General features: G+C 37.1%; 1 protein-coding gene across 5 annotated transcripts in view; it reads left to right on the top strand.

Moving 5' to 3' along the window:
* SLC13A1 (solute carrier family 13 member 1) overlaps window positions 1–22292 on the top strand; it is an 85075-nt gene extending 62783 nt beyond the window's left edge. For all 5 annotated transcript variants that reach the window (XM_070423817.1, XM_070423816.1, XM_070423814.1 and 2 more), the window contains 8 exons: window positions 2359–2478; window positions 7058–7156; window positions 7570–7671; window positions 10814–10920; window positions 13104–13213; window positions 18047–18208; window positions 19669–19806; window positions 21742–22292. In XM_070423817.1, the coding sequence (XP_070279918.1) occupies window positions 2359–2478; window positions 7058–7156; window positions 7570–7671; window positions 10814–10920; window positions 13104–13213; window positions 18047–18208; window positions 19669–19806; window positions 21742–21879 (976 nt within the window). In that variant the 3' untranslated portion in view covers window positions 21880–22292. The remainder of the gene's footprint in view (window positions 1–2358; window positions 2479–7057; window positions 7157–7569; window positions 7672–10813; window positions 10921–13103; window positions 13214–18046; window positions 18209–19668; window positions 19807–21741) is intronic.
* The last annotated feature ends 3169 nt before the right edge of the window (window positions 22293–25461 follow it).

The following is a 25461-nucleotide window of genomic DNA, read 5'->3' as shown; positions in this document are numbered from 1 at the left end:
TGGGCATAAGATCTGCAATAACAACACTGTCTTCCTGAGTTTCAACATTGACAGGCATTTATGCTTTAGGTCAAACCACGTCTCTGTTATGGAGTAATCATTTCTAGGATGTACTAAAGTGTCCTTAAAACATCAGGTTTGTACTCTAGACTCTGGATAGTTTTCAATATATATGGAATATTTTATTTTCACTTCAGAACTCCAGTTGAGGACACTATGCTTTAATGAAAAGAGGTTGTGATTTAAACACTCCTCCTGGGTTAAAAATCCAGGTTCACCGCAAAGTCCGTGACCTTGAGCAATTAGCTTAACTATCTGAGACTCAGTGTCTTCTGGTGTAAATACAATGCTTCTCTCATAGGATTTTTGTTAGGTCTTCTGCTCATGCCCACCTTCTGCCTGACTTCTAAAATTTAGAGCGCCTCCAGGGTGCATTCCTGGGTCCTTTTATCTCCATTTACTCCCCAAATTATCATACCCATTTCCACGGTTTGTGAAACCATCTATATGTTTGGTACCTAGCAATTTTAGATCCCTAACTTGTTTTCTCCTCTCAGCTCCAGACTCATTTATCTACTGCCTATCCAACATGGCCACTTGGAAAATTAAGCGACATTTCCAGTTAACATGCCCACAGCAACATTTCTGATCCACCACTCCCTTATTCTTTTGCCATTCTCCCCTCAGACTTCATTTCAATAAATTAAACATTTTCTCCATCTCCTACATTTTATTCCAAATATATTAAAATCTGTTGCCTTCTGTTCTTTTCCCCAACAATCTAAATTAAACTAACATCTCTACTCTCACTCTCCCCTATTCCTGGGCAAAACGTCCTGTCTGCTAATCGATTTCCCTATGTATTTGTCTTCTATTACTACGTTAAAAATTACTATGCGTTTAGTGACTTAAAACAACACAAATTTATTATGTCATGAGTTCAGTGGGTCAGGGCAGGAGTCTAGGCACAGTTTAGCTGGGCCCTTTGCTCAAGATCTCACCAGCCTGAAAGGTGTCAGCTGAGCCTGTAATCACTGAAGACACTCAGGGTTCTATTCCAAGGTCATTCAGGTTATTGACAGAATTCACTTCCCTGTGGTTGAATTACTGAGGTGCCCCCCCTTTTTTTCTGACTGTTGGCATGGAGACACTCTCAGCAACTACCAGATACACCCAAATCCTTGTGATATGGCCCCTTCCTTTGACAACATGGAAACTTACTTCTTTAGGCCAGCGGAAAACCTCTTTTAAGGGCTCCTCTGATTACGCCAGGCCCACCCAAGATCGCCTTCCTTTTGATTAACTCAGAGTCAGCTGATGGGGACTTTTATTACCTCTACAGAACCCTTCACTTTTGCCATAAAATCACGGGACTGAAATCTCATCATAGTCATAAGTTCTATACCCACAGAAGGCATGTACACCAGGGGTTTATCTTGGAACTCTGCCTACCACACTTTGCTTCCACTCTTGTTCCCTTCAATAGTGAGAATCCACCTAGCCAACATGTTTTATGTAAGTGATAAATTTACACAGACTTTAAATTAGATCATGTCACTAATTTACTATGTTCCCACTACTCCTAATCCCATTTCTACTAAACCGCAGATTCCTTTGGATGACCTACAAGGTTATATATTATCGACCCCTATTGGCTACGTCTTGGACTTTATTTCATGTGGCTATAACCTTAGCTCACTACTCACAGCCACACTGGCCTTCTGTCTAATCCTTAAATATTCCAAGTTCATTCCCACCTTAGGGCCTTTGTACTGTACTTGCTATTTCCTGTCTGTAATGCTGTTTCCCAGTTATGTACATGACTGGGTCCTTCTTGCCATTTAAATCTCATTTCAAATATCCCCTTCCTTGACCACATTCTATAAAATTTCTCCCTTCCCCTAATAATTTTTATTCCATTATCTTGTTTTATTTTCTGATTCATTATATGCTTACCTGTTTATTGACTGTGTTCCTCATTTATATATAAACTTTAAGAGAACCTGGACCATGTATATCTAATTCACCACTGTATCCCCAATAGTTAGAAGAGTACATGGCACATGGTAGACACCCAAAACATAGTGTCAGGTGAAAGAAAAGGATCCTCTCAGAATTAAGTGTACTGACATAGTTCATGATGAAAGAAATTGATATTTGCTCTAGGCAGATACTTGCAGTCACTTAACTTTTAGGGTATGAGGAAGTGAGATAAGAGACACCACAGTGAAACTAATTCCTTAGAGTCTGCCATTTATTCAATTTTCATTCAAAGTATTCACTCTCAGTAGAGGTGTAAGAGTTGTGATAATGGAGGTCACAGTCCTGCGTGGTGTTTACTTCCATGTTTTCCCACAGGCGCTACCCTGGCTGTCGATGCATCAACTTTGGATCGTGGTTTTTGCTTTCCTTCCCGGCTGCTATTATTATCCTACTCTTGTCCTGGATTTGGCTTCAGTGGCTTTTCCTAGGATTCGAGTAAGTAAATTGTCCATGTTCCTCAGGTAAATGAAGGTGTCTGGGTTCTGAGTTCTCCACTGCTCTTTTACCTGTTTCTCAAAGCTACACTTCTGCATTACTCTTCCCCACAAAGTTGACCTGTATGAACACACGTTTTAAGGATAGTCTAGAGCACCACGTAAACTATGTTCACTGCAGAAGAGAGTTCATGGAAAGCAACTCCTTCTTGGTTTCCTTTGAGTCCCCAAACAATAACATGTTAATAGGCCAGGAAAGCATAAGGAGCTCATTTTGATGAGGAGTGAAATTTTAAGAAGTTTTGCCCTTCCCCTTGGTTTAATGTGGGGATTTCCTCAGGTTATTGAGCTACTGTATGTCAAACTGTAACATGCAGGGCTTCCTGTTTTACCCTAGCACCACAATGGATATGTCCTTGAAAAAATAAAGGTCTGAGAGAGCCCTGTGCAAAGAACATTGGATTCAGAATCAGGAGACCAGGGACAAAGCTGGGGCTTCTCCAAGCCAGACCTTTGCAAATCCTGATCCATTCTCAGTCTCAGTATCCTCAACTGTAAGACAACAGACTTTAACCGGAAGATCAGTAACATCATGCCCAGTGTTGTAATTATAACACACAAGGGCCCACGTTGAACACATAGAAGACAAGGCAAGAGACACTGATCAATCGAGAACTGCTAAAATGTCAAATGTACGCATTCAAGGAGAATTTGCAAACGTTACCTTGGCTGGGGCTGAACTTGGTGATCCATAAGTACCAAGTGACACATGACTTAAATGACAGCCAGTATTTAAAATTACAAAGGGCTCCACAGAAAAATGGAAAATGTAGCTTATATGTTCAACATAGAAAACAATATTTCAAAAAAGGAAGGGGAAGAGGCTGTATGCCAAACCTTGAGGATTTTCTCCTGAAAAATAAAGCCATTCAAATTAATTTTTATAGGGGCTTTATTTAATTAATTTCCAGGGCGAATGAATAAATGCTAAACAGCATGCTATCCACCAAGCAGGTGAAACTGGCATCAGCTCTTTGTACTTCCCTTGAAAAGCAAAAGAACATGACCAGGTGCTGCTCCATGCCCACACGACATTTCCCAAGTCAAGTCACATAAGGACTGATATTTCCCCCCTCTATTCCTCTTCCTGGTTTTTCCCCAGAACCACTGCAATTGTATTAGTAGCGGGGAGATGGTACTGATGATTTTTTAACAAATATTTGTGTCCAGATTGTGGGAGCAGCATGTGGCAGTGCTCCCGCTGAAGCCAATGTGTGGCGTGTCACTGACTTCAGCAGGTGGGCATCAGTGGGGAGAGGCCAGCTGCATAGTAAATGCCCCTTCCTGGAAACCACGCCTCCGGGGGGCTATTCAGTTGTACAGGTAGCAATGCAGGCTGCAGGGGACAAGAAACCCAAACCGATGGAATAGGCAGACCCACAGCTGTTTCCTCCTTTTTTGCTACATGGAAATGACTTTATAAACCAGTGATGGCGAACCTTTAGAGCTCGGCGTGTCAGCATTTTGAAAAACCCTAACTTAACTCTGGTGCCGTGTCACATAGAGAAATTTTTTGATATTTGCAACCATAGTAAAACAAAGACTTATATTTTTGATATTTATTTTATATATTTAAATGCCATTTAACAAAGAAAAATCAACCAAAAAAATGAGTTCGCATGTCACCTCTGACACGTGTGTCATAGGTTCGCCATCACTGTTATAAACTATGTATGCAACCATTGCCACTATTAGGAAATGGCCTCCCCATTTAAAAAGGAGAAATAAAAAAGGTAAAGGGAGATCTATGGAACTGTGTTTTCCATGAGGGGAAAAAAAAACACGTGTGAAGTGCAGACATTAGGCAAAGTCCATAAATCACAGCCAGTGGCATGTTTAAGCAGTCCCCTTGCTGTCCACTGTTGGTTAGACACTGCGCAACTTCATGCTCCAACTCATTTTTCAGTGTCCTTTTCAGTCTGTCAGGGTGTTCACCTCCAGAGGTTTTAGATCGACAAACAGGAATGCTCAGCCGCTCCTCTGGCAGGCCACCATACATTCTGATTAGTGTGTTGGCGTTAACACAGTTAACTCTCACATTATAAATGATCCCAGCATACTGGGGACGAAGAAGCTCATCTATCAATGCCACCGAACTTATTTAAATGGAGAGGTTGATGCGTTGTCATATGCTTAATCAGTTCCTTTGTGAAGGCATTAACCTTCATTTATAGCAAAGCCAATTTGGCTTCCGACTTAACTATTTATGGTCCCCAACCAAAGTGGCAAAATACAAATGCAGTCTTCAGGGTGGGAAGTAGTTTCAAAGGGATTCACTCCTTTCTTTACTTTTCTATTCTACAGATGGTTCTCAAGGAGGTCCATAGATTAGTCTCTTATAATAGCATTTATATTAGTGACAAGGGATAAAATTTTGACACTGTACCTAGTCAGTAATTTAATTGATCTTAAATGCAACAACATCCACCTTATTATGTTCATGGTTGGAGTGTGTACAGTACAGTGATTATGAATGTACTAGAGGCCCAATGCATGGAATTCATGCAAGGGGCTCGGCCCTCACAGGTGCAGTGGCTTGCCTCGGCCCTCGCAGCCCCAGCTTCATCCGGAAGGTTGTCCGGAAGGTCGTTTGGCTGTCTGGTCTAATTAGTATATTACGGTTTTATTATTATAGATTACTGAAGAATTGAGGAAATTCTGCTCCTTTAAAAGCAATAATAGTCCAAACAAGTTTGAATAACAGTGTCACAGGAAAGTAATAGCTACCTTCACACTACCTCAGTTTTCCTATTTATTCCCTCATAGATGTTCATGTTTACCCCAGCAATTTTACAAAAGAAAATACTATAGCTTTATTCTTTTTAAAACTGCTTTATTGAGATATGATTGACATAGAAAGAGCTGTAGCTACTTAATGTATACAAAACTTGTTGTGTTTGGACATAATTATAAATCATGAAACCTCATTACTATCAATGCCATAAACTTATTCATCACTTCCAAAAGATTCCTCCTGCATCCTTTGCTGTTTTCTTTTGTCCTTTGTGGTAAAAAGCACTTAGCATAAATCCAGCCTGTTAGCAAAATTTTAAGTATACAATACAGTATTGTTAATCATTGGTCCTATAACTTACTTATTTTGCATAACTGAAATTTTGTGCCCTGTGACTGACACCCCCACATCCCCTTCCCTCCCCCCCGCCCCCAGCCCCTGGCAACCACTATTTTTACTCTCTGCTTCTATGAGTTTGAGTATTTTAGATTCCACATATAAGTGAGATCACACAGTATTTATTTTTCTAAGTCTGGCTTATTTCATTTTAGCATAATGCCTTCCAGGTACATCCATGTTGTAGCATGTACCAGTGCTTTATTTCTTTTATGACTAAATAATATTCCATTGTACATATAAACCGCTTTTTCTTTATCCATTTGTCTGTTGATGGACATTTAAGTTATTCCTATACCTTGACTCTTGTGACTAATGCTGCAGTGAACATGTGCATGCAGATCTCTTTGAGATCCAGAATTCAATTCCTTTGAATTAGATATCCAGATGTGCTTTTTATACCTGCATATAATGTAATTTAACGGAGCTACTCATAGACATTCCAAGAGATAATCCCTAAGAATATAGGCATTTCTCATTTGTTTCTTCCTCTGGAGGGATTTTTTAAAAAATCTTGGTGTAGAGCCCTTACTTCACACAAAGATTGTTCAAAGTTGTGAAGACCCTGAACCTCAGGATAGAAAAATTAGTCACCAGGAACAAGGGTCACTAAGATAAGTAGCTAAAAAGAATATAAACTGACAGATACTGTTGGAAGTAAGTTGAAAAATTATCTAGTGGAGGCTATTAGGACATAAGAGGTGAAGAAACTTGAAGGAAAAAAAAATGTGATCGAGTTGATTTTAGTTCTGAGAACAGATCCAGATTGGACTACATCCGTGATCAGTGTATGTGACCTCCTTGTCCTAGTGTATGACTTGAATGTAGTACATTGTGTGACAATTGATGGGTCTGACAACCAACTGTCTCATAAATTTGACAAAAGTGAGGTGGAGTTGATGAATCAAGTACTTACCGTGTATGCCAGTATTTAGAGGTACTGGGCCAAAGAAAACATCTATGACACTGCTCCTGCCCTCAAATAAGTGATCTAACTAGTGAGATAAAACTCACTCATGTGCAACAATTAACAATCAAGATATATAATAAATATATTAAAATAGATGACAGGTACATATATATTAAAGTATTAAATTGGAGATGAGTGGGACATGGCAAAATTTTAATGGTGAAAAAGGACTTGGAAAAGGAAGAGATCGGTGGAAGATGGCTAAGAAAATATGGAACAAAAAATAAGCATTGAAAATTGAGCAAAATGGGCAGAAACAGAAAATGGGGGAGGGGACATTCAAAGAAGGAGATGGAGGTATAGGTGAAAAGCTCAGGTTTATGTTATTAGCAGGGAGATTTGTATGTTATGAAGCTTTCACACAAGTATCTTCTAGAAAAGGAGAATCTTATGATTAATTGGCTTAATCACTCTTTTCAGTTTTAAGGAGATGTTCAAAGGTGGAAAGACCAAGACAGTCGAACAAAAGGCTTATGCTGATGTGATTAAACAAGAATACAAAAAACTTGGGCGAATAAGGTAAGATTGCTGTGTGTGCACATGTGGACACACACACACACACACACACACACACAGCTTATATTCAAGTATTTATTAAAATCAAAAAAGCACATAATTATTTGTAATGTATTTTTAACACTCGATAACAACCCGAGTGTGCTGCTAAACTTTGTGAAAGTAAGTGCTAACCTCCACATGACAAAACACACACTTTCTCTACATAAAATTTACCAGGAGGATGACAAGAAGCTGACAGACCACCGAAGAGTTAAAGACCTTCTCCAACTGCACTGATTTGCACAAATTATCGACACATCCAGTTTTTAATGTCTAGTGTTCTGGTGAGATTACTCCTGACAATAACTCAGGGAGTCTCTATGAATGTCCTGACTGAGAAAGTAAATAAAAGGATTGCAAATTTTTTTTTACAGGTATCAGGAAATTATCACCTTGGTCCTGTTCATTGTAATGGCCGTGCTGTGGTTTAGCCGAGAGCCTGGGATATTTCCCGGTTGGTCTTCACTTTTTACTGAGTAAGCATTTCCTGTGATGTTTGTCAGCCCTTCCTCCTTGGCACTCTGCTTTTCTCCTAAGTGACTCCTAGAACTCTGGAGGAGTGTATGAGATTTTCTTCTTCTTTTCCATTGAAAAGAATTCTTAATTCCAATCCTTTCAGGAATTAAAAAAAAAATGATAAGGAATGAAATCTAAGGAGAGGCCTCAGATAAGGTAATTAAACTACCATGTAACTAAAATTCAAGCTTCTTTAGACAAGGCTATTTCCATTCCTACACAATCAGAAATGGAATCTGCCAGAAAGCCATGTTCTGTGGCAATTAGGAGTGTAGACTTTGGAGCCACCCCACTTGGATTCCATTCCTGCCTCTTCCACTTGCTTTGGGCAGGTCACATCCCTGGATTTCTTCCTGGATAAAATGGAGTTTATAGCGCTTAGAATAGTGCTGCCCTTCTCCCTCTGTGAAAGGCAATCTAAATGTTTATTATGTAAAATGTTTCTTAATAACCTGGTATGAATTCATGTTCTGTGATTTTTGCCAACTCAATTATTTTTTTTGTTTTGTTTTTACTTCTATGGGGGATTATTTATTTGGTTCAGCATCTTGTCTTTTTCTCTGTGTATGTCAATTAAACACGAATTCACTATAAACCCATGCCTGCCCCTATTTTTTAGGTAAGGAATTCCTGATTAAATAATAAGTCTGATTTTACAAACTTCTGTTAGAAGCTGGGTCAGAGTTAATTTTATCTCTCAATGTCTTACATACCAGCAGTCAATGCTGAATCATGTGAACTGGTGGGAGGGGGGGGTATATGGCAGCATAATTTTCTAAATTAAGAGCCATCCCACATGTGATTATAAATACTTGGGTTTTGAGATTTGTGTTCCCAATCTATCTTCACTGAATTAATCTAGTTTCTAAATTCAGCAGATCTCTGATTTGGACTTCCTGTCTCACAGCCCCCAGCAAGAATCAATGTATTCGGGGGCAGAAACCAGAATTGTTTGAGTCAAATATATTATTCCCACATAGAATAAAGAAATTCTTTTTTTAAAAATCAGAGCCATCTGGTTATACAGGCATTGCCAGCACTTTTTAAAGGTGCAAAATCTGAGTCCAAATTCCTAGTGGGCATACAAGTGTAGCAATGCGATGTGGTAGCATGTTTCAAAGAATCTGCTTTAGCTTTATAAACTTTTTGTTTCCTTTAAGACTAAACCTTTTCATTCTGAGAGGTCTAAAAAGACAGCTTCCAATTATTCAGTGCAAGCTATTGAAAGCAAATGATTGTTTAATGTTTGATGGTACTATGTAGTTTTGTAATAGGACTAGACCAACATAAAAAATAATTCTTCCACTTTTTAAAAATTCCTCTTCTATCATCCTCGGTAAGGGGAGTCTTTTCTAAACACCAATGTGTAAAAACTAAATGAAATCAAACAACAGCTAATAAAAATAAAGCTGAAATCCCAATAGTAAATTCAATGTAATCAGTTTCTAATTTCTTGCTGACAGGAGGGAAATGTAATTCAGGAGATGTTTTGTTTGTAGCAGAAAAATAGAGTGTATTTGGTATGGTCAGGTGCACGTGTTACCTAGAATTCTGAGATAAATCAATAGTAAAAGGAACAAAGGTTTGAGATAGGAAGGGATTTGAAGATATAAATAAAAGCAACTAAAATTTATGTAACCTTACCTTTTGTAATACTGAAGCAACCTAAATTAATTTAGAACAAATGGAAACTAAAATAAACATAATAAAATAATAATAGTTTTTAAAATCTTTGGAAAATAAATTATTTCAGTATTTATGGGTTGATTTCATTTTAAGTGTATATTCTGTAGAATCTATCTGTAATGAAGAGGTTTTAGACATTTAGATGTTCCAAAGCTAGTATGAGAGATCAAGATTTATAGCTACCACCTAATGTTTTCATTCCATCTGTTTGAGCTTGGACTGAGTCCAATGTGTCTTCATAAAAACAAAATCAGATTACATGATGCCTGAGCTAATTTGGCAAAAAATCCAACTGTAACTTATAACAGAGATAAAAGAAATAAGGAATAATGACCATGTAAGATTAGTTAAGTTTATTGAATAAATTACACCAAGGTAGCTTTTTTACCCAACAATGCAAGACAGAAAATCTACATTTAGGGAAAAAAAACTGTGTTATAAATTGTCAGCTTGAATAATATACTGCATTTTCTTGATTTTAGTTTGTTCAAGTAAATTACAGGAGTAGAGAGCTTCTATAATACACCTGCATCATTGAGTGACAAGGTAGCAAAATAACCTTTAGGGAATAAGGATTTCTTCTCAGAATCCAAAGATTCACTAGTTAAATATGGCTGAGTTTTAAAACCAAATTCTAATTATTTATGCCTGTTTCATTCATATCTAGTCTCCAGGTGCTTCTTAACTGATGAGGCTTCTGGGAACCTGTCTTATTTGCTGGAATGGCCTCATGATTCTAAAACCCCATCTGTTCCCGAATCACTCTTGATCTGAACAGTGATCACTTATGAGCATCTCATAAGCCATTCTAATAATTAATATTCTTGATTAAGTTTCATAGGGTGCAATGTATTAAATGGGTTGATTTCATTTGTATGATATGGCTAGGGTTTATAATCATAGAAGCAGATGTTATACCTTAGAAAACAGATCATTCACTTTCACAATTTACAAAAGAGCTTTCAAGGACTCTAGAAACAATCATGCCTTGCCACATTTCAATACTAGGATGTTATAAATTGTTTCAACATCAATTCTCTGCCAATGTAATGAAAACAAATAATTCAAAGAAAAAGTTATTTACCAGATCTGTAAGCTTTACCAAAAGGGAAATTTGCCATGTTGGCCTAGTAAGTCAGCATGTGTATACACATGGTTTGGTGGGGGGGGGAGGGGGGGGGGGAGAAGAAAAAGTATAGGGAAACAATGGAAACATGGTCTGAAATTTTCAGTTCCACTAAGTTATTTAGTGGGAAATCATTTATTGGTAAATCCATAGATTTCTAGAGCAGATGATCCAAAGTAAATACTCTATACCACCACTACTACTTGTATGATATAAACATAGTCACTTAGTGTTTTGTTCCCACAAATTCTGGATGTCATTTGTTAATGAACACATTTGTCCTTTTTCAGGTATCCTGGTTTTGCTACAGACTCAACTGTTGCCTTACTTATAGGACTCCTATTCTTTATTATTCCTGCTAAGAAATTGACTAAAACTACACCTAAAGGAGAAATTGGTTGAGTATTATTTATAATTTTGAATGAATTTGACAGAAGAGCAAAAATATACAAAATTCTACTGGTTTCAGTTAGCATTTAGAAAAACAGGATGGACATGTTGACACACTTCCTGTTTGCACACTGCAACCCTTAGTCAGGCAGCACACATCCTTCTGCCACAAGAAGGATCATCCTACTTTGCAGAAGTGAGAAGTAGATTTCCTTATGCTCCATGTTAGGACTCTGCTATGAGTGTATTATTTGGTCTTTGACGAGCTCACTTCTCCTCTCATAATCAGAGTTAATCTTACTATTGGCAAACGTAGGAACAAGTCATTACTTCACAATGAGCCCTTGGTACTAAATGCTGATGATCTACAAAGGTAAGGAGTTTCAAGGGAGTTATAGCCTCATAATAGTCCTGAAGAAAATGCAGATCAACCTACCCTAGCTCATAACCTAGTGTCACAATTGAAAGAAAAGGTATTCAGAGGGAGCACTCATTGTCTTTATAACACATGGACAAACATGTGTGCATGTTTATGTGAGTATACTCACTCCGCCCACACACAGACACAAACACTTCTTAAACATAGGATTCATCCACATCTGAATACTAACCTAACACATCATGTTTTAGGAAGTCAGATTCATATGTTGTCAGGGTGGGACAAATGGTTTAAAATTGTCTGTAAATAGTCTGGTAGAGTAGAATTGTTGGTTTTTCTTTTCTTTCCTTCCTTCCTTCCTTCCTTCCTTCCTTCCTTCCTTCCTCCCTCCCTCCTTCCCTCCCTCCTTCTCTCCCTTCCTTCCTTCCTTCCTTCCTTCCTTCTTTCCTTCCTTCCTTCCTTCCTTCCTTCCTTCCTTCCTTCCTTCCTTCCTTCCTTCCTTCCTTTCTTCCTTCCTTCCTTCCTTTTATTGGAATGGAACTGAGATTCATTCATGCTCTTGGGTTGGCCCACCTGAATCCTTGAGTCAGAATCAATAAATGACTAATGAGTCAGATTTCAAGGCCCTGACAAATATAAACAGTATAGCATAGAAATGAATGCCTTTCATTCTTCACTGAGACTAGAACATCTCAAAGTGTAGTATAAGGAGATGTTGCACTACAGAGCAATGATTTCTATGAAACCCTGAGAATTCTGACCATTGAAATCTAAGCCCCACGGCCTGGCAGGGGCAAGTGTTGAGGAACTAATATTTGACTTAACATCCCTGGCTCCAACATCTGAGTCCCCCTCAGACAAAGCCTTGCCTCTCTCTCACATTCTCTTTCTTCTTATTCTTCAATAATTTTTCTCCCTGATAAACTCATTTGCAGAAGGTTTAAAAATAACAGGTAAGACATATTATGTTACATTTTACATGAAAGGTACACTTCAAAGATGTTTGCATTTTAACAGAATATATGGTCTTAATTCAAGTAAGAAATAGCAAAATTTCTGTCAATAGTGAAGGATATGTTTGGTTTAGGTTTGGGGAAAAGGGATGGGAAGGAAGCTAATTAGTAACCTTAGAATCTCATCATGTAGAAGGCTGACTGCTACACATAAATGATAAATGGACATAATGTGTTCATGGATGATCTTATTTCTCAATAAATCTATGGAGCCAGTAGGAACCAAATATCAAGAGAAATTTTTAAGATAATTGCTTTATGAGTATTTTAGGGGTCTCATGAATGATACTTAAATTATTTTACCTGAGTTTTGAATTACTTTAAACTGGAATCCTGATGAACCTGTTATATGCTGCACCCTTGCAATTTGAAAAAAAAAATAAAACATTCAAATAAATACTAATGAATATTAATGCAACACTCATGCTATTAGAACCATTGGACTGTTACAGACAGTTTGCATAGCAAAGAATAGTATAGTCTAATACACTGTTTTACTCATAGTAGGCAAAGATGTTAGTAGAATCAAATGAATGAATAGCATTATAAATGATGTTATAATTTATCTAAATTCATTCTATAATATAACCTAAAGGATTTTCCCAAGTTATGACCTGTTTAAGTAATATAATCTTCCACCTAAGATAGGTGGAAATTGCTCAAAGTCCAGATCAACTCCCCTATCTTAAAACAACATAAGAGTAGTAAAAACTCCTTGGGAGGTGGCCATTACAATAATGAAGAAAATCTCATATCATATTTTAAGCAATGTGTAACTGTAGGGTTTTTGTTTTGCAGTTGCTTTTGATTACGCTCCACTGATTACTTGGAAAGAATTCCAGAAATTCATGCCCTGGGATATAGTCATTCTTGTTGGTGGAGGGTTTGCCTTGGCAGATGGTTGTGAGGTAATAATCTGTGTCTAAGATTTTTGTTGTTGTTCTTAATCCTCACAGGAGAATATTTTTCCCATTGATTTTTAGAGACAGTGAGAGGAGGGAGAGGGTAGAGAAAGAGAAACATCAATATGAGAGAGTCACATCTATTGGTTGCCTCCCATAAGTGCCCAACTGGGCCTGGGGAGCAAACTTGCAACCCAGGTAAGTGCCCTTGACCCTGCATCAAACTTGTGAGCCCTCAGTGCACGGGCCAACACCGAGTCACACTGGCCAGGGCTGCGTCTAAGATATTTAACAATTAACTAGGCTGCTCCAAAGAAGAACATGGGGACATTCAAGCTTTTGTTATATTCAACTTCATTCTGTCATTTTAATGACACCGGTTTCAATAGCCATGCAGTAAGTATATCATACAGATGAGGTGAGTTCAGAGTTCAAAACATTTTACAGGCTCCAAGCATAAATTTTTATGATGCATGTCAAAAGAAATAAAGCATAGAAATTATAGTATTAGAAAAATAGCTTAATAAGAAAAATAAATAAAAATCATACATACGGTGACTACTAGTGAAACATTTTTTATTTATATTTTTTCCTTATTTCATGATAGATTTGAGTAGCTCTCAGAGTTTTCTGGAATGTATCATGGTCTTAATGTTGTCAAAGAAGGACAATAAGAAATAATAGGAATGTATTACATTATTTATTTATTATATTATTTATTACATATTAAATATATTAAAGGTACTGAATACATGTTTATGGAATAAAGTCCTGAGAGAATTTCACATAACCATAGCTAATATTGTATTCTTTCTAATTTTAGGGGGAAGTAAAACCATAGGTGGATTCAAGTTGGCTATTTCTTGGCCTATCTATCCAGTTGATATAAAGTAGATATCTGGGGAAGTCACTGTCCCTTGAAATTGTCCTGGTCATTATAGGATTGCTTCAAAAATTTCATAAAAATCCTCTTCTCTTGAACAAATTAAAAATCTCTTGTTTCTGGATTTTATAGCCTTCTGTGAAACATTCAAAACTCATGGCTGTTCCATTTTCTTTTTCTATCATCAAAGTAAAAATGATGGTGAGAGAGATGTTTTATACAGCCTTTTAGTTTCTGGGAAGTTAAACTTTTATACTTCTCAAGGCAAAAAACTACCTGCTCTGTTCTCTTCTTAATAACCTCCAGGGAGACTGGTTTTAGCTTCTGACTTTATTGTCAATTTTTCTGTATTGTATTTGGATACTGAGCTTTCAGCAATAAGATTTAGTAATAGATGAAATTCTGAGTGCCACTTACAAAGTCGTTTTCAGCCTACATTTGGCTTGCCTTGTAGACTTTTCAAATATAAGTGAGAGAAATATATGACAAATACACTTTTCCACTAGTCCAGCAGTAATGAGATCTGATTTCTCAGAATCAATAACCTTCATTCCTATGCCTGCTCATTTGAATTGTGAGGAAATCAGAATCAGCAATCCTGGAATAAATATGAACTTACATTCATCTTTCCTCCCCTAGAATATCTGTCTGGATTAAACACTCAAAAGAGGTTTTTAAAAACATTGGCCAGACTGTAGTCTAGCAAAGTTTAAGGTAATGAAAAGATATGAGCCTACTCTGATGCAGTAGGCTCTCTCACTGGAAGGATGGGGAACCCCTGGAAGTAGGTCTAGTTTGCTATGAAAATCCTAGGACTACTATTCTAGGAATATCCAGGATAGCCCTACCTTTGAGTGATGGGGTAGAAACCATGAGCTTCAAAAATCTGATTATGGGCAAATATGGCCCTAGAAACTGGTTTTACAAAGTTTTGACGACAGTTAATTTTTTAAAAAATTTTGTCCCAAATTGTAATTAGGAAAATGTCCAGAAATAAATAACCCTTCTAATTGGGAAACATGAGCTAGCATTCACTTCATTGAACTCCCTCTCTCTTAAGTGTTCCTTGATATGTTTTAACATGATTGAACCCTCATGCCCTGGTAGTCACTCTCAAATTCTTACCAGTGAATAACTCCTCCTCTCCCTTTTTCACACATTCCTGAGTTAAAAATGGAAGAATTAAACACTATTTTTATCAGCTCCCCACTGACATGGCAATAACAGAACATCAAAGTGCCAACCCATAAAGATAAAGAATTTATAGCAGGAACAGTAACATATAAGAGATGTTAATATGAATTAAAATATAGAAACAGGATATTTGAAGGGTAACTGACTTTATACTGTAGAGATAGTAGAGAAGGATGAAATCTATCCTGTAAAAGGATAGTCAACAAGAAACAAACTGATTCATCCACAGGTTTAGAAATTGAAAGCAGCAGATTAACTGAAAGCTGGGGTAAAATTCAGTATTAAAGGTGAAGGATGGCTTTAGAAGTGTCTAAGGAGCTGTAAGCCTCACAAATACTCTCTCCAGTCCTGAATAGACAGGCAATTACTCTCTTCTCTCCCTAGTAGAAAATTTAGATTTATTATGTAACAAACTTGAATCAATGAGACTCTGGCTCACAGCTTAGTGACCAACAGTAAAGTATTTTTCTTAACAGTCTTTGACCAGGCACTAAGAGCTTTCAAAATTATTATTTCTTTACCTCCTTTTTAAACATGAATGGACTATATGAGGCCATCAGATAGTTGAGGAAGCCTCTGATACAGTAACCAGTAATAAATAAGAAAAATTGAAAAGAAACACATAAAAGCAAAGAAAATGTATGAAACAAAAGAAATTTTTGAAATTTTATCATTGAGGCCCCAAAGGGATTTTAGAAACATTAAAGACATGCAAAACAAGTAGAATGTTACTTTCTAAATAAAGGATAAACAGAAAGTAAGACAGATCCACTGAAGATGAAAAATATTGTAAAAGAAATTTAAAAATTCAGTAGCAGTTAGAAGATGAACTCATTTCAGGAAATAAAACAAAAAGATGAAGAAAAGGTAATATAAAAAAAAAGATAAGAAAATTAGAGTAGCAACTCCAAATCTCCAACAGCCAACAAATAGGAGTTTCAGAAGGAGAAGAAAAAGAAGAAAGAAAATAAAAAGAAATAGAAGGACATTTCCAAAAACTATACAAGAAATTTCCCAGAACTGAAGACTTTGAGATCATGGATTGAAAGAGCTACTAAGTGCCCAATATTAAAGCATTTCATGTAGAATTTCAAAATCTTGGGTGTTATGATGGCTTCCAGAGGTGGTGGTAGTGGGGGGACTATATGTGGTCTAATCTTTGCTGGCAGCATCTAAACATAGATAAAACCCATTCTTACGATATATGTAATTATATTTTAAGATGAACTTCTACCAATATGACTTAAATGGTACACAGACTTTTTCCATCTAAAAGTAAAAGACAAACAAAAGTATAAATCAAGACCACAAATAACATACATAGTATCTGGTACCATATCTGGGGATATTTTGCCAACTTTTGATGTAAGGGTATACTGCTTATAATTAGAACTCTTCTAAAAGATGCCAATCCCAGTTTGACTTGGGCATAAAATTCACACATGCAGCAGTCAAGTGAAATCTCGTAAATAGAGGATTTTCCCTGGGTGGGAGAAGAGAATAGAATAACATACTTATTAATTTGCATCCAGCTGATTTCTTTGTACTATGTACAATGAATCAAAAATCAGAATGCCATCAGTCTTTCTGGCTGAGCAATAACTATTTCAAGTCTAGAATTTTACAAGAGCTAAAGTATCAAAACAGTGTGAAAAGAAAATAAAGAGGTTTTCAGACATGCAGAAACAAACAAACAAAAGAAGCCTCCCATTCACCAATTCTCAGGAAGCTTTAGAAGAAGGTCTCCACCAACACAGAGGCATTAGGAAGAAAGGATTCCCACAGGAGAAGGAGGTGAGGGGAGCATATAGTACACCAGTGAAGAGAGATCTCAGAACAACAACAGTAGAATTGACATGAAGGGCAACTAGTCCAGATGGAACAGAAGGAGGGAATACTCCAGGATGGACATCTCCCTGGGGGAAAATGAGAAGGAACAATCTGTTTGTCTACTTGTGGGGAGTTTTCTAATTTTTCTGGAGAGTATGCTGAAAATCCGTGACAGGTACTTAGAAAACCAAGCAAAGAATGAGGCCATTACTCCCTGGGAAAACAACAGTAGAACAAAACAAAAAAAAAAGTAAATATAATCAAAACAAAAAAAGTAAATATGATCACAGTACATTAAATGACTTGGTATGAACAATGTTCATATAATCATAATGGTAAACTTTAAATATTGATTTAATAAAAAATGTTGCTATATGAGTGTAAGGGAATGGAGGGAGAGGAAATATATGTGTGGTGGATGAGATCTGGTGCAAGAAAACGGAATCCTTACCTAAGTCAGTAAATAATGTCTACATTTGAAAATTAGGAAAAAGGGTAATTTTTAAAAATAACCATAAATACCTAAACATAGCTCTAAATAGCTAATCTCAGTTGAAAGTTGTTGTGTCTATGAAACACTATTTAGGAGTGGACGGAGGTAGACCAGAAGGACCACTCTTTCCTTAAAGCCCTACAGTTCTAGTTGTTAAAATGTCCACATATATTAATTAGATAACATTAACATTTAATTGAAAAATATAGAAGACAATTTAAACTTTCTAAAGCATATTGGTAGTCTTACAATAAAAATAAATGAGAGCTTCTCCAGGTCAAAGCCCAGCAGATCTGCCAAGCCACAGGAAAATATGAGAGGTTAAAATTATATTTTAGAAACAGAGTTCTTAGAGAAAATAATGTTTTTTTATAAATTTAAATTGTCCATTAAAATGAACTGTTAATGAATAACAAATGTTGTAAATTTGTTTTTGTAGGCATCAGGACTATCTATGTGGATAGGAAACAAATTATCTCCTCTAGGATCATTACCAGTATGGGTAATAATTCTGTTGTCTTCTTTGCTCGTCACATCTTTAACAGAGGTAGCCAGCAATGCAACTACCATCACTCTCCTTCTCCCAATATTAGCTCCACTGGTGAGTATCTCACTTGTCCCATTTATATTCTTTATCAAAAGAGCAGTGTTCTGCTTTGCTTGTTCTCCTATTGTGGTATAGAATCATTTTGGGCCTGAATGGTCCTCCTGGAAATCACTGATAGAAGGGTCTTTATTTGCATTCCTACCTTTCAGGAGAGCTCAACTCAGCAGAACTCTTTTCTTCCACATTCAAGCAGCAGGATCTTAACCACTTACTTTCTGTTCATTCAGATTTTCAATTTGCAGATAAGTGGGACGGCCAACCCAGATCCTTTCCAGCTGTAAGACTTTTAGGTTCAGTGTTTCCTGACAATTTTAGTATTTCGACCTCTAACTCTGACACTTCTCCCTCCAGATTAGTTCTGAACTTCTGAGAACTGCTTTATATAAGTGATTGAAAACCTAGGCTTACACTTCAGGCTTCAAGCTTAAATATATTAGACACAATTCTCTACTGCCCAGGGAAGAATTTTCAAAGATAAGTAAGAAGCAGATCTGCAAGGAGAGAGAGAGGGATAGACTGTCTTCTCTTCTTCTCCCCACCTAGCTAGCAATTACAAGATATAGCTTTAAGTCAATGTTTTTCCTATTTGGACAGATGGATTTGGTGAAAGGAAAGCACTTTAAATTAAGAGCATTGCCCTTCTGGAATTTTTCTGCTACTAGCTCAAGGGGCATATGTTAGCATTCTTGAGCTGATGCTTCAAATTAGAAAAGAAATGTTGGAATTTAAATTGGCAAGTATTGGTTTTTTTTCTGGTTTTTATTTCTCAACATAGAGCATTTAGAAAATTATGTGATAAATTAAGAATAATGCTAATTTTCTTCTGTGATGATCCCTAAGCAAGTTTTAAAGTATATATGTCACAGAGGCAGTAAAGTTCATGGGATGATGAGAAGCTTTGGAGCCAGAGGGGCCTGAGACCCCACCTAAACTCTATTGCTTGTCAGCTGTGTGTTTAATGAGTTACTTTTAGACTTTCAGGCCTTGGTTTCTTCATCTGTTATTTGGTCATAAGATAATTGTGAAAATTGATTTATATGTTATATATATATATATAGTTTATTATATTATTTTATACAATACATATAATACATGGAAGCTTCATATATTATATATAAACATATATATTTTATATACAGGTAAACACTTAGCATAGCACCTAATACCCAATAAATAATAAATGGTTGCTGTTTTTGTTTAGTTTCTGGAATAAATGAAACTTTATTTTCTAAATTAACTGAGCTATAATTCTTAAATGGGCACTAATAAGCACATAAACAAGAGGAAGAGACATTAGATGAAAAATATTCTTCAAGTGATAACTGCACTTATGTATAATTTTATGTCTTCGGTTTCTACCTGCTTCTGGAAGTTTGTTATTATAATTTTGCCCATTTTTATGCTTGATGTATCTCAAAATATTACTTAGACTCTTTTTTTTTCTTTTGCAACAGGCTGAAGCTATTCACGTGAACCCTCTGTATATTTTGATACCTTCTACTCTGTGTACTTCATTTGCAGTCCTCCTACCAGTAGCAAATCCATCCAATGCCATCGTTTTTTCCTATGGCCATCTAAAGATTACTGACATGGTGAGTGAGCTGAAGGAACACGGTCAGTCTCAGAAGCCAGTTTTTGTGAAGTCTTAGGTTCTCTCTCCTTTTACACGTGAATCAACTGCCATGAAAAACATGGCTTGAGCTCTGCTTCTGAGAGTGAGTGTGTCATAGAGTGATTCTGGTCATATAATTGTTTTGAAGAGTGATAACCAGAAGCAAACACATCATTGAATGTATCTCAGGACTACAGAGATACTGAATGTATCAGCAAAGCATAGAATATGGTCAACACAAAGGCTAACCCTTACATGTCAAGATCAGATCTAACTTGACCTAGGATAAGGGAGGAAGGGCTAATGAAATTCAGCAATCAAGCACTGTGGTTTACTATCACAGATATTTGTGCGGCTGACATTGGCTCTGAATAACACATGAGGCTCAGTGCCTGAATGATGTAAAGTCATCTTTCTTGTTCTGATTTAATAGCGGCACCTGAAGTGAAAGCACAAGCAAGTAATAATAGAAAGTCTAAGAGACAAAACATGCACATTTTTACCAAATACAGAAGTAGTGATAATCAAGAACTAGCTTGAGAATGCTCTAGTCTCCTCCCAATTTTGATTGCCAACTTCTCAGCCAAAACAAACAAGAATATAACCAAAGTAAATTCGGGGGGCTTGCTATGCAAATGCGACTTCAAGTTAAGTCCTCACTTCCTTCCCTCTACACAGATTGCTAACCCCTCCCCGCCCCACGCACACACCACCCCCCCCCCCGCCACCCCCCTCCCCCCAAGGTAAAAATCCTGGAAACACCTCAATGCAAAAGTCATGTACTATCGTTTCGGTAAAAAAAAAAAAATGTGCATAACATAAGCAATGTCCTATGTATGTGAGTTTTAAAAATAAAAACAAGGTTCCAGAATAAATGAGTGGCTTGCACAGACTGGAAAGGGGATCTCTGAGTAATCACTGCTGGTTGGCCGCCTTTTGCTTTGTTTTAATACAGAGATGCAAAGATAAACAGCTTTCTCTGTAAAAACAGCTAGTAGATATTTGAGACTCTGTGGGCCATATGGTCTCTGTTACTACTCCTCAACTCTGCCATTGTGTCATGAAAGCATTCAACAACAATATGTAAACCAATGGGTGTGTTGTTGTCCCATAAAACTTTATTTACAAAAACAGTTCATGGGCAGTAGTTTGCCGGCCTCTGTTTTAATGGATAGGAAGCAACTTTGAGATTGTTTCGTGGACATCAGAATGATGATGTCAGAGCTAGAAAAGTGGGAACTCTAGGAAAGATGAATAGAAGTGGCATTATTAAATCTTAATACGAGAATACTGAAGGGTACACTATTAACAATATTGACTATGAAGGATCCAGTTATCATATAGTGACCTGAACTTTACACACTGAAATACAAAACCACAAACTCTAATTTTGATTTAACATGAAATGGTAGATTTTTTTTTAATCCTCACAAGAGGATATTTTTAATGATTTTTAGAGAGAGAGGAAGGAAGAGAGAGAGAGACACTGATGTGAGAGAAACATCCATTGGTTGCCTCCTGTACTGTTCCCTGCCAGGGACCAGGGATAGAACACGCAGCCTTGGTATGTGCCCTGACCAGGAATCAAACCCCAAACCTTTTGGTGTACAGGATGATGCTCCAGCCAACTGAGCCACCTGGCCAGGGTGAAATGGCAGATTATTAAAGGGATTTTTTTCTCTAATCAGAATGGCCAGTATATTCCTAAGAGGAACTTCTCTAAAACTCTTCAGGTAAATGGCATTTAGTTGGGGACAGATTCTCTTTTGAAATGAATGAAAGAACTCATTGTTTTATGAAATCAACAATTTATACCTATCATTTAGTATGCATGTAAATATATTCTGTAATGGTATTCCAATTCCCTTCGGTTTTCTTTTTAGAAGACTGACATTTATGCTCTTTCCTGTTCAAGGTTAAAGCTGGACTTGGCGTCAACATTTTGGGTGTTGCTGTGGTGATGCTGGGCACGTTCACCTGGATGGTGCCCATGTTTGACCTCCATACTTACCCTTCTTGGGCTACTAACGTTAATAATGGGACCATGCCATGACAAGCACCAATGCTCTGACCATCCTGTGGTGAGTTTTGGGAACCATTAAGAATTCACTGCAGAATTTAACTCTGAAAAACTGATGACACATTTAAGTCCGTCCTGGTGTAGCTTCTGCACTTCCAGTGAACACTCAAAACTCTGACACAACTCAGACTCCACATTTCCTTTGAGATGCAGCCGGAGTGTCTAAGTGCCTTCATCAAGAAGCCCACAGTTGGGATTTTGCTCATGGACCATAAGTATCCTACTTCATCAGAAGAATAATTTATAACTTGACCTTCAAAGAGATTAGGTCATTTGTTTCATCTTACCATTTGGGTTCAGTGTAACATTTCAAATGTCAATTTATTATTTGAGAAACTTCCCATGAAGCTATATATAGAAAATAAAAAATACAAGTTAATTACGTACTTGGATAAATTATTATTTCTCTAGTGTTGTTCAAGGGAATTTTCTGAAGAAACAAAATTGTGGTGATCTTGTGGTATAAAAGCCAAATTTAATTTAAATAAACGCGAATCCAATAAACAGCAAAAACCTCATATATAAGGACCAATTTCCACTTGACCTTATGGTTAGAGTAATGTAATTTGTACTTTTATGATCTCAGTGCGCTGAGAAATACATTTTGTAGACCTACGATTTGCACTATTAGCACAGTTAGAAGAGAAAGCTAAACACTGTAAAACTATTACTACACTTATGTATAATAATTTTGCTTAAGTGTTTATCTTATTTTAGAAATACATAATGTCATATACAAAAAAGGTGACTCAGAAATTTAAATGAATTTTCACTGCATATATAGATGTAGGAAAAAATCACATAACTCCATTATATCAACATTGAAATTTAAAAAAAGGAAAATAAGGAATGAAAAATTAAAACTATTGCTATACTTATAAAAAAATATAAATTATTTATGGACAGACCACAAAGAGAAAAGAACTGAACATTTAAACAAAAGTAGGAAGAGGCCTAGCTGATGTGGCTCAGTGGTTAAGCATCAACCTATGAACCAGGGGGTCAGGGTTGATTCTCGGTTAGGGCACATGCCCAGGTTGCAGGCTCAATCCCCAGTAGGGGGTGTGCAGGAGGCAGCTGATCAATGATTCTCTCATCACTGACATTTCTATCTCACCCTCTCCCTTCCACTCTGAAATCAATAAAAATATTTTTTTTAAAAGAAGGAAGAGAATAGTCTTCTAGCACTCAAAATGTAAAAGAATAAAGTCTATTGGCATTTCAAAATTAGACTAAAGAGGGGAAATGATAATAAAAAACAAAAAAGATGGCTATATAGAAAAAGATGGAAAAGTTAAAATAGTAATTCTCATGAAAAAAATAAATGAAAGGTAAGGCTTAAAAAATACCTTTGCTATTTTTCATTTTCATGTGAAAGTCATCAAACCAGATTTGGTTTTATTGTAAATTAAATATAGTAAAGATGATTTTTATTAAAGACTAGAGGCTCAGTGCACGAAAATTCATGCACTGGGGGGGGCGGTCCTCAACCCAGCCTGTGCCCTCTCACAGTCTGGGAGCCCTTAGGGAATGTCCAACTTAGGAGTGGGCCTAAGCCACCATCTGGCCTTCCTCTGAGGGCAGTGACCAACAGGTTGATCAGGGGACAGTGCGGGCGGCGAGAAGCTGGCCCTGCCTCCCATTGCTCCACCGCCACCAGTGGTCTCCCTCTGTGGGATGCGATCCCAGCAGGCTGATCAGGGGATGAAGCTGGGGGTGGCCCAGCCCCAAATCACCCCACCACTGCCACTGCCCGTGGTCTCCCTCTGCAGGAGGCGACCAGGTGGGCGATCAGGGGATGGCGCCAGTGCCCATCTCCCCGCTATTGGTCGCCACCACCCCCCGCACCCTGTTGCCATCTCCTTCCTCTGCCCACTGGCATGCACCTTGGCTGGCCTGGCGCCAACTGCTCTCAGGCCCCGCCCCCACGCCGACCGGTCATTTCGCTGTTCAGTTGATTTGCATATTACACTTTTATTATATAGAATGATTTTTAATAATGGAATACATTTCTTTAGGAAATCATATATTATGGATTGCCTGTATTCATCATTTGTCTATTGATTAGGCAATGAAAGCTTACTAATTTATTTCAAGGCAAAATTTGTCCATTTAAACCTTAAACTATAATATTGCTGCTTTGTGTATCTCTTCTATGTTCACTCTTTCACCTGTTCCCTTCCCTATCATGGTACACATTTATTTATGATCCGTAGTATCAATTACATTTCTGCTTTTTTCTAGCCATTCAATTTATCAGTGATGAATTACATTATATGATGAATACATTTTTATTATGAAAATAATAAATGACTTTTCAAATTATAATGAATAAGTTTTGTTCTCAAGAAAATAATGTAAATATTTCAGCTTGAATCATTTTAATAAATTACTTCCAACAGCTGCCAGCTGAGTACAGGAAAAATAACACTTAGTCAAAATTTGTTTACATGAGCTAGATAGTTCTCTTGCTACATCTCTATGTTTGGTTGATATATCAAAAATGACTTAATTCACCCATTTCACGTTTGCCCCATTAACATCAAGTCCTCAATCTCTGTTAGATTGAGAGTGCATACTGTCTTTGAAAGTTTCTAAAAGGCAACCTTAACAGATGATCAAATAAATGTTTGTCCTCCCACTCAGTGGCAGATAGTGTTTTTGTTATTACCTTGATCCTTACTTAAGATTAACTAGAAATTTCTGTCACTTTAAATCCCAGTATTTTACTTAGGATTAGAACTTGTCTAGATAATAGTCGCAATTTCACTAAGTGCCTTTTACTGTCTGTTCATCTAAGTACTTAGAGGGCTTCACTGGCAGATGTGTATTCTTCACTCACTCCCACTGCCTCTGTACATGTCAGCATCTTTAGAATTCCACTTCCTTTCTTCAAATGTGTGCACTGTTTTCACCTTACTTGGTATCCAAGGCTTTGGTCTCTCCTTTTCAGCCTGGGAGGTGAGGAGGTACACTTTTCACCAATATTTCTAATAAATGTATTAGCAAAATTTAATAACACAATATCATGACACATTAATTGTGTCTTGAAATGTGTTCTACATCTTGTTATATGTAAAAGATTATTGCTAGCTATATCTCTGCCATGGCTAAATCACAAAGATTATTTGACACGAAAAACATAGTCCATAAAAGTCCATAAAAGCAAAAATGAATGAATCGCACATCAAAATTTTAAACTTAAGCTCAGCAAAAGACCCCACCAAGCCCTGGTTGGGTAGCTCAATTGGTTGGAGCATCATCCTGTACACCAAAAATTTGTGGGTTCCAAGGACACAGTTAATAGTGTGATGAAGGCCTAGGGCAGGAGGGAGGTGTGGGGTGGAGGGAGGTGAACGGGGGAAAAATGGTACATCTGTAATACTTTCAACAATAAAGATAAACTTGAAAAAAAGTTTGTGGCTTCAATTCCTGGTCAGGGCACATACGTAGGTTGCAGGTTCCATCCCTAGTCCAGGCACGCATGGGAGGCAACCAATTGATGGCTCTCTCTCTCTCTCTCTCTTCTCTCCCTTTCCTCTCCCTCTTTTTCTC

This window comes from Myotis yumanensis, unplaced genomic scaffold, assembly GCF_028538775.1.
Source record: "Myotis yumanensis isolate MYYU_CA2020_CCGP unplaced genomic scaffold, mMyoYum1.0.hap1 SCAF_9, whole genome shotgun sequence".
Taxonomy (NCBI): domain Eukaryota; kingdom Metazoa; phylum Chordata; class Mammalia; order Chiroptera; family Vespertilionidae; genus Myotis; species Myotis yumanensis.
Note: the sequence above shows the minus strand (reverse complement) of the source record. Positions and strands in the feature narration are given on the sequence as shown.